The sequence below is a fragment of the Macrobrachium rosenbergii genome, chromosome 33 (genome assembly GCF_040412425.1).
Source record: "Macrobrachium rosenbergii isolate ZJJX-2024 chromosome 33, ASM4041242v1, whole genome shotgun sequence".
Taxonomy (NCBI): Eukaryota; Metazoa; Arthropoda; class Malacostraca; order Decapoda; family Palaemonidae; genus Macrobrachium; species Macrobrachium rosenbergii.
The window spans coordinates 784,023-792,169 of NC_089773.1; the positions used below are offsets into that span (position 1 = coordinate 784,023).

Below are 8,147 nucleotides of genomic sequence, written 5' to 3' on the forward strand. Positions count from 1 at the left end.
AGGAAAAAATCTTTATGGTGAGTCCTGTTCCCTTTAAAGGAAAGAAATCTTTATGATGACTCACCCCTGTCCCCTTTAAAATAAAAAAAAATATTTATGGTGAGTGAGCCATGTCCCCTTTAAATGAAAAAATCTTTATGTAAGTGATCTTTGTCCCCTTTAAAGGGAAAAAATCTTTATGGAGAGCCCTGTCCCCTTCAAAGGGAAAAAATCTGTATAGTGAAAGAGCCCTGTCCCCTTTAAAGGGAAAAATCTTTATGGTGGGTGAGTCCTGTCCTTTTAAAGTGAAAAAATCTTTATGGCAAGTGAGCTCTGTCCCCTTTAAAGAAAAAATCTTTATTGTGACTGACACGTGTAGAAAAATGTTTATGGAAAGCCCTGTCCCCTTTAAAGGGAAAAAATCTTTATGGTGAGTGAGCCCTGTCCCCTTTAAAAGGAAAAAATCTTTATGGTGAGTGAGCCATGTCCCCTTTAAAGTGAAAAATTTTTATGGAAAGTGAGCTGTCCCCTTTAAAGGGAAAAAATCTTTATGGAGAGCCCTGTCCCCTTTAAAGGGAAAAAACTTTTATGGTGAGTGAGCCCCGTTCCCTTTAAAGGGTAAAAATCTTAATGGTGAGTGAGCCCTGTCCCCTTTAAAGTGAAAAAAATCTTTATGGTAAGTGAGCCCTGTTCCCTTTAAAAGGAAAAAATCTTTATGGTGAGTGAGCCCTATCTGCTTAAAAGAGAGAAAATCTGTATTGTAACTGATCCCTGTTGCCTTTAAAGGGAAAAAATTTTTATGGTGACTGACACGTAGAAAAAATCTTTATGGTGACTGAGCCCTATACACTTTAAAGGGAAAAAATCTGTGTGACAACTGAGCCCTATCCTCTTTAAAGGGAAAACATTTTTATGGCAACTGAGCCCTATCCCATTTAAAGGGAAAAAATCATTATGGCAGCTGGGCCCTATCCCTTAAAAGGGAATTAATCTCTACGGCGACTGAGCCCTGTCCCCTTAAAAGGGAAAAAATCTTTATGGCGACTGAGCCCTGTTCCCTTAAAAGGGAGAAAATTTTTATGGCGACTGAGCCTTGTCCCACAGCTTACTTGAGGCAATATATAAAATTTTCCCTTCACAAAGAGTTTGGTTTTAGTTTTATTTTTAATGAAGAGTCTTGCCCTGTAATGACGGTAGAAGCTTTGAGTAGACGCATTGAAATGTCATAGAAATTTTGCGTCATTGATCAGTTTTGAAATCATTAAAAGACACCAGACATAACAGTGGCGGAAGGCAGCAGGAATTCTGCCTTGCTCCCTCCATTAATTAAATAATTCACCGGGAAGAAACATTTCAACTAACTTAAGAATGAAGGGAGGAAAAAATAAGTAAAAAATGCGCCGAAGTTTCTTTAGCGCAATCAAGTTTCCTGTACAGCGTATAATCAAGGCCTCCGAAAACAGATCTATCTTTCAGTGGTCTCGGTATAATGCTGCTATTAGCCGCTGCCCATGAAACTTTAACCACGGCCCGTTGGTTGCCTATCCTATATCGTTGCCAGAAGCACGGTTATGGTTAACCTTAACCTTATATAAAATAAAAACTACTGAGGAGGCAAGAGGGCTGTAATTTGGTATGTTTGATGATTGGAGGGTGGATGATCAACATCCCAATTTGCAGCCCTCTAGCCTCAGTAGTTTTTAAGATCTGAGGGCGGACAGAAAAGTGTGCGGACAGACAAATAGCCCTCTCTATGATAGTTTTCTTTTACAGAAAACTAAAAAGGAACAGTTCTCTCCCTCCGTCCATTGTAGAACATATAACACAAAATAAAAAGAAAAAATATATTAAAACTGTTCCCCAATCCTGGCTTCCGTTCCCATCAACAATAACGGGGCCTCTGCAGAGGTGATTCATTACGTGTCATGAACGGGATTCGAACCATTTGTTACATTTACACAACGAGCACCATGTTCCCGTTTCCGGAACAGCCGAGCAAATAACACTCTCTCTCGCTGTGTGTGTGTGTGTGTGTGTGTGTGTGTGTGTGTGTGTGTGTGTGTGTGTGTGTGTGTGTGTGTATCTATCACCTATCTCCTCTGGAAAAACGGAGAAAGATCATTTCATCCATAGGAATATTGAAGGCTGAAAAAAGTGGTGCTTCATCTCTCTCTCTCTCTCTCTCTCTCTCTCTCTCTGTGGATCTATCTTCTAATCTCTTCTCTCCAGAGAGAAAGATGAGAGGCTTCCATTTTGTCTCTGTCCTTCACTCAGTGAGCGTGTATGGTTTATCCTTTCATTTCAAACTTTCTACGGGGAAAGGAGTGAAAGTCGGGAAAGGTGAATAGTTTAGGTCTCTCCAGTGAATGGGAGAAAGGTCAAGAGTTTGCGTAAGATTGGCCAAAGACCAAAAAGTGTTCTCTTCCAGCGTAACACACTGTATATATGTTACAGGCAAATAGCGAAATGCACTTAGGGACATTTGATCCCCCCGGGGACTAGTAGTAAACACGGCGAAAGTGACTCACCTACACTGTGTCGCCATGTTAAGTACTAGCTTTTGGGGGTGTCAGATGTATTTCGTCGTGTTTAGTATTAGTCCCTGGGAGATCTTTTACTGTCCTTAAGCGCATTTCACTATCTGCCTGAAAATTCAGGCAATTCTGAAATGCATGGTTTCGCTATCTGCCCGTAATATATATAAATCTCTCATTCCGTTCATGGAGGAAGAAAGATAGAGTGAAGAAAGTAGAAATTCCATTTTTTGTTTCTATTTATTTCCACAGGAGAAATTCCATTCTCTCCATTTATTTCCGCAGGAGAAATTCCATTCTCCCCATTTATTTCTGCAGGAGAAATTCCATTCTCTCCATTTGTTTGTGCAGGAATAACTCAATTCTCTCCATTTATTTCTGCAACAGAAAATTCCATTCTCCCCATTTATTTCTACAGGAGAAATTCCATTCTCCCCATTTATTTCTACAGGAGAAATTCCATTCTCCCCATTTATTTCTGCAGGAGAAATTCCATTCTCTCCATTTATTTCTGCAGGAGAAATTCTGTTCTCTCTCCAGTTATTTCTGCAGGGAGAAGTTATTTCCGGAGAAATCCGATCCCCATTTATTTACGCAGGAGAAATTCCGTTCTCTCCATTTATTTCCACAGGAAAAATCCCATTCTCCCCATTTATTGCTACAGGAGAAATTCCATTGTCCCCATTTATTTCTACAGGAGAAATTCCATTCTCCCCATTTATTTCTACAGGAGAAATTCTATTCTCCCCATTTATTTCCGCAGGAGAAATTCCATTCTCTCCATTTATTTCTGCAGGAGAAATTCCGTTCTCCCCAGTTATTTCCACGGGAGAAATTCCATTCTCCCCATTTATTTCCACAGGAGAAATTCCGTTCTCTCCATTTATTTCCTCAGCAGAAATTCAGTTCTCCCCATTTGAAATTCCGTTCTCCCCATTTATTTCCGCAGGAGAAATTCAGTTCTCCCCGTTTATTTCTGCAGGAGAAATCCCGTTCTCTCCATTTATTTCCACAGAAGAAATTCCATTCTCCCCATTTATGAAATTCCATTCTGCCCATTTATTTCCTCGGGGAAACTCCATTCTCTCCATTTATTTCCGGGGGAGAAATTCCATTCTGCCCATGTATTTCTGCGGGAGAAATTCCATTCTCCCCATGTATTTCCATGGGAGAAACTCTATTCTGCCCATTTATTTCCGCGGGAGAAATTCCATTCTGCCCATTTATTTCAGTGGGAGAAATTCCATTCTGCCCATTTATTTCTGCAGGAGAAATTCCATTTTGCCCATTTATTTCCGCGGGTGAAATTCCATTCTGCCCATTTATTTCCGCGGGAGAAATTCCATTCTGCCCATTTGTTTCCGCTGGAGAAATTCCATTCTGCCCATTTATTTCCATGGGAGAAATTCCATTCTGCCCATTTATTTCCGCGGGAGAAATTCCATTCTGTCCATTTATTTCCGTGGGAGAAATTCCATTCTGCCCATTTGTTTTTGCGGGAGAAATTCCATTCTGCCCATTTATTTCCACGGGAGAAATTCCATTCTGCCCATTTATTTCCGCGGGAGAAATTCCATTCTGCCCATTTATTTCCGCGGGAGAAATTCCATTCTGCCCATTTATTTCCGGGGGGGAAATTCCATTCTGCCCATTTGTTTCCTGGGGAGAAATTCCATTCTGCCCATTTGTTTCTGCAGGAGAAATTCCATTCTGCCTGTTTATTTCCTGGGGAGAAACTCCATTCTGCCCATTTATTTCCGCGGGAAAAATTCCATTCTGCCCATTTATTTCCACGGGAGAAATTCCATTCTGCCCATTTATTTCTGTGGGAGAAATTCCATTCTGCCCATTTATTTCCCGGGGAAATTCCATTCTGCCCATTTGTTTCCTGGGGAGAAATTCCATTCTGCCCATTTATTTCCGTGGAGAAATTCCATTCTGCCCGTTTATTTCCTCGGAGAAATTCCATTCTGCCCATTTATTTCCGCGGGAAAAATTCCATTCTGCCCATTTATTTCCACGGGAGAAATTCCATTCTGCCCATTTATTTCCACGGGAAAAATTCCATTCTGCCCATTTATTTCCGCTGGAGAAATTCCATTCTGCCCATTTAATTCCGCAGGAGAAATTCCATTCTACCCATTTATTTCCGGGGTAGAAATTCCATTCTGCCCATGTATTTCCGTGGGAGAAACTCTATTCTGCCCATTTATTTCTGCGGGAGAAATTCCATTCTGCCCATTTATTTCAGTGGGAGAAATTCCATTCTGCCCATTTATTTCAGCGGGAGAAATTCCATTCTGCCCATTTATTTCTGCAGGAGAAATTCCATTTTGCCCATTTATTTCTGCGGGTGAAATTCCATTCTGCCCATTTATTTCCGTGGGAGCAACTCCATTCTGCCCATTTATTTCCGCGGGAGAAATTCCATTCTGCCCATTTGTTTCCGCTGGAGAAATTCCATTCTGCCCATTTATTTCCTCGGGAGAAATTCCATTCTGCCCATTTATTTCCGGGGGAGAAATTCCATTCTGTCCATTTATTTCCGTGGGAGAAATTCCATTCTGTCCATTTATTTTTGCGGGAGAAATTCCATTCTGCCCATTTATTTCCACGGGAGAAATTCCATTCTGCCCATTTATTCCATTCTGCCCATTTATTTCCGTGGGAGAAATTCCATTCTGCCCATTTATTTCAAGTGGAGAAATTCCATTCTGCCCATTTATTTCCGGGGGAAATTCCATTCTGCCCATTTGTTTCCTGGGGAGAAATTCCATTCTGCCCATTTATTTCCGTGGGAGAAATTCCATTCTGCCTGTTTATTTCCTCGGGAGAAACTCCATTCTGCCCATTTATTTCAGGGAAAATTCCATTCTGCCCATTTATTTCCACGGGAGAATTTCCAGTCTGCCCATTTATTTCCTCGGGAGAAATTCCATTCTGCCCATTTATTTCCCGGGGGGAAATTCCATTCTGCCCATTTGTTTCCTGGGGAGAAATTCCATTCTGCCCATTTATTTCCGTGGGAGAAATTCCATTCTGCCCGTTTATTTCCTCGGGAGAAATTCCATTCTGCCCATTTATTTCCGCGGGAAAAATTCCATTCTGCCCATTTATTTCCACGGGAGAAATTCCATTCTGCCCATTTATTTCCCGGGGAAAAATTCCATTCTGCCCATTGATTTCCGCGGGAGAAATTCCATTCTGCCCATTTAATTCCGCAGGAGAAATCCCATTCAACCCATTTATTTCTGGGGTAGAAATTCCATTTTGCCCATATATTTCTGTGGGAGAAATTCCATTTTGCCCATTTATTTCTGCGGGAGAAATTTCATTCTGCCCATTTATTTCCCGGGGGAGAAATTCCATTGTGCCCATTTATTTCTGCGGGAGAAATTCCATTCTGCCCATTTATTTCCGGGGGAGAAATTCCATTTTCTCCATTTATTTCCACATGAGAAATTCCACTCTCTCCATTTATTTTTGCGGGGAGAAATTCCATTTTCCCATTTATTTCTGAAAGAGAAATTCCATTCTCCCCATTTATTCCCGGAGAAGAAACTCCATTCTCCCCGTTCATTTCCGCAAGAGAAATTCCGTTCTCCCCATTTATTTCCGCGGGAGAAATTCCATTTTTCCATTTTTTCCACAGGAGTAATTCCATTTTTTCTATTTATTTCCCTAGGAAAAGGCAGATGGATTGGTGAAAAAATAAATTATTTGTTGTGTATCTCTGTATATAAAAAAATTTATGCATAAAATGTATCTATATATATATGTATATATGTACAGTATATATGTGTTTGTGTGTGTGCTTGTTAGTGTGTGTGTGTCTCATACTTTTTTATCTTCCATGACATTATGTAAGAATGAAACAGAGTGAGAGAGCATTTCAGTTTGATTAGGAGAAATAAGAGCCAGTTTCTAAATTACACACACAGACACACACACACACACACGCACATCCTGAAAACATGTGCTCCATTGACCCAGCATGGCATTGTCTTGAGGCATTATCTCAACATTAGCATTCGTAGATAAATTTCCCTAGTAACATTTTTCATAGCTTTTACCTCAGTGTAAAACAGTGTATTCTTCCTGAACATTGGTAACCTTCTCCCCTTTCTTTTAGTTTTCTGTAAAAAAAACCCAGTGAGGTTTCTATTTGTCTGTCCATCCGTACTTTTCTGTCCGCCCTCAGATCTTAAAAACTATTGAGGCTAGAGGGCTGCAAATTGGTATGTTGATCAACCATCCTCCAAGCACCAAATCTACCAAGTTGCAGCACTCTAGCCTCAGTAGTTTTTCTATTTCACTTAAGGTAAAGTTTAGCCATGGATCGTGCATCTGGCAGCGATTTCCGGAGGCGACGCCGACGCACCTTCATTTGACCGCATCGGGGGAGCAACTGAGCACTGCCAGGTCGTAGCTTAGAGTTTCACACAGCATATTTTACTTGTTTATTATGTGCCTCCTTTTTGTCACACCTCCTTAAACACCTTATCAATCCAACTGTACTTAAGCACACTTGGCATCTCATACTAAGAAAGACTTAGCCAAAAACGTTAGCTTATCTCGAAATCACTTGACTCTGGGATTAACTGACATCCAAGAGGAATTATAATCGATAAGGACAGCTGTCTCACAAAGATTCGAACCTGTGCCTCTTGGTTTAGTTAAGGTGATAGACAGTCGAATATATCGATTTTGATACCCCACGGATGCAGATTCCAAGTTAAAGTGAATTTCATGTTAACTGAAGTTTTTCTTAATATTTGAAATAATATATATATATATATATATATATATATATATATATATATATATATATATATATATATATATATATATATATATATATATATATATATATATATATATGTGTGTGTGTGTGTGTGTGTGTGTGTATTTGTATTATAGACAAAGAAATCAGCCCATCACGAAAGAAAAGTTGTTGAAATTTGGAATAGAGGGGAACTCATTTTCGTTTTCTGCTACATAAAGATTATTCATTTCAGATAGAAATTAAACTGCTACTTACTCATTTTTACAATGGCTGTCAAAGAGGTGTAAAATTAATAAAGAAACTCAGATATAATTTGAAAGTAACTAACACAACAAACAATCATTTATAAAAATTTCTCCTGTTTCCACTTTTGTAATGGCGTCCCTGAAGTATTCGTCGACCATTTCGAAAATTAATAATAATAATAAGATAATGTTACAAGCTTTCGCTATTTTTCTCATTCACGTCACGTGTTATTGCACCAGTTTCATTAAGTCGTTTATAAGCGAGAATGTTTCCCTGGGTCGTTCATCATGGTCGTCGTTGTGCCTGTCTGTTTCCTTTTTCCATTCCTTTGTTCGTGCACCCTTTCCCAGCGATGACATCTGTCCTGATCCGTGCAGTAGGGGCGGAAAGCCCCTGTAGATTACTCGCATTTTGAGCTTTATGCATAATTCATGGACGGAGGAAAAACCAAAAAACCTTGATTATATTGTGGTTGGAATGACGCGAAATTCATTTCTCTTTTCAGCTCGTCTCTCTCTCTCTCTCTCTCTCTCTCTCTCTCTCTCTCTCTCTCTCTCTCTCTCTCTCTCTGTCATGACATAAAAACAGTCTCTCTCTCTCTC

At 39.8% G+C, this 8,147-nt stretch overlaps 2 protein-coding genes across 2 annotated transcripts; both read right to left on the reverse strand.

The window, feature by feature from the left end:
• Nucleotides 1-3,572: 3,572 nt before the first annotated feature.
• On the reverse strand, nucleotides 3,573-4,385 carry LOC136855763 (calcium-binding protein P-like). The gene has a single exon (XM_067133120.1). It carries the CDS (start codon nucleotides 4,383-4,385, stop codon nucleotides 3,573-3,575), a length of 813 nt encoding a protein of 270 aa, XP_066989221.1.
• A 263-nt stretch (nucleotides 4,386-4,648) lies between these two features.
• LOC136855764 (calcium-binding protein P-like) lies at nucleotides 4,649-5,257 on the reverse strand. Its single transcript, XM_067133121.1, has one exon. The coding sequence runs from the start codon at nucleotides 5,255-5,257 to the stop codon at nucleotides 4,649-4,651; it is 609 nt and encodes a 202-aa protein (XP_066989222.1).
• Nucleotides 5,258-8,147: the final 2,890 nt, after the last annotated feature.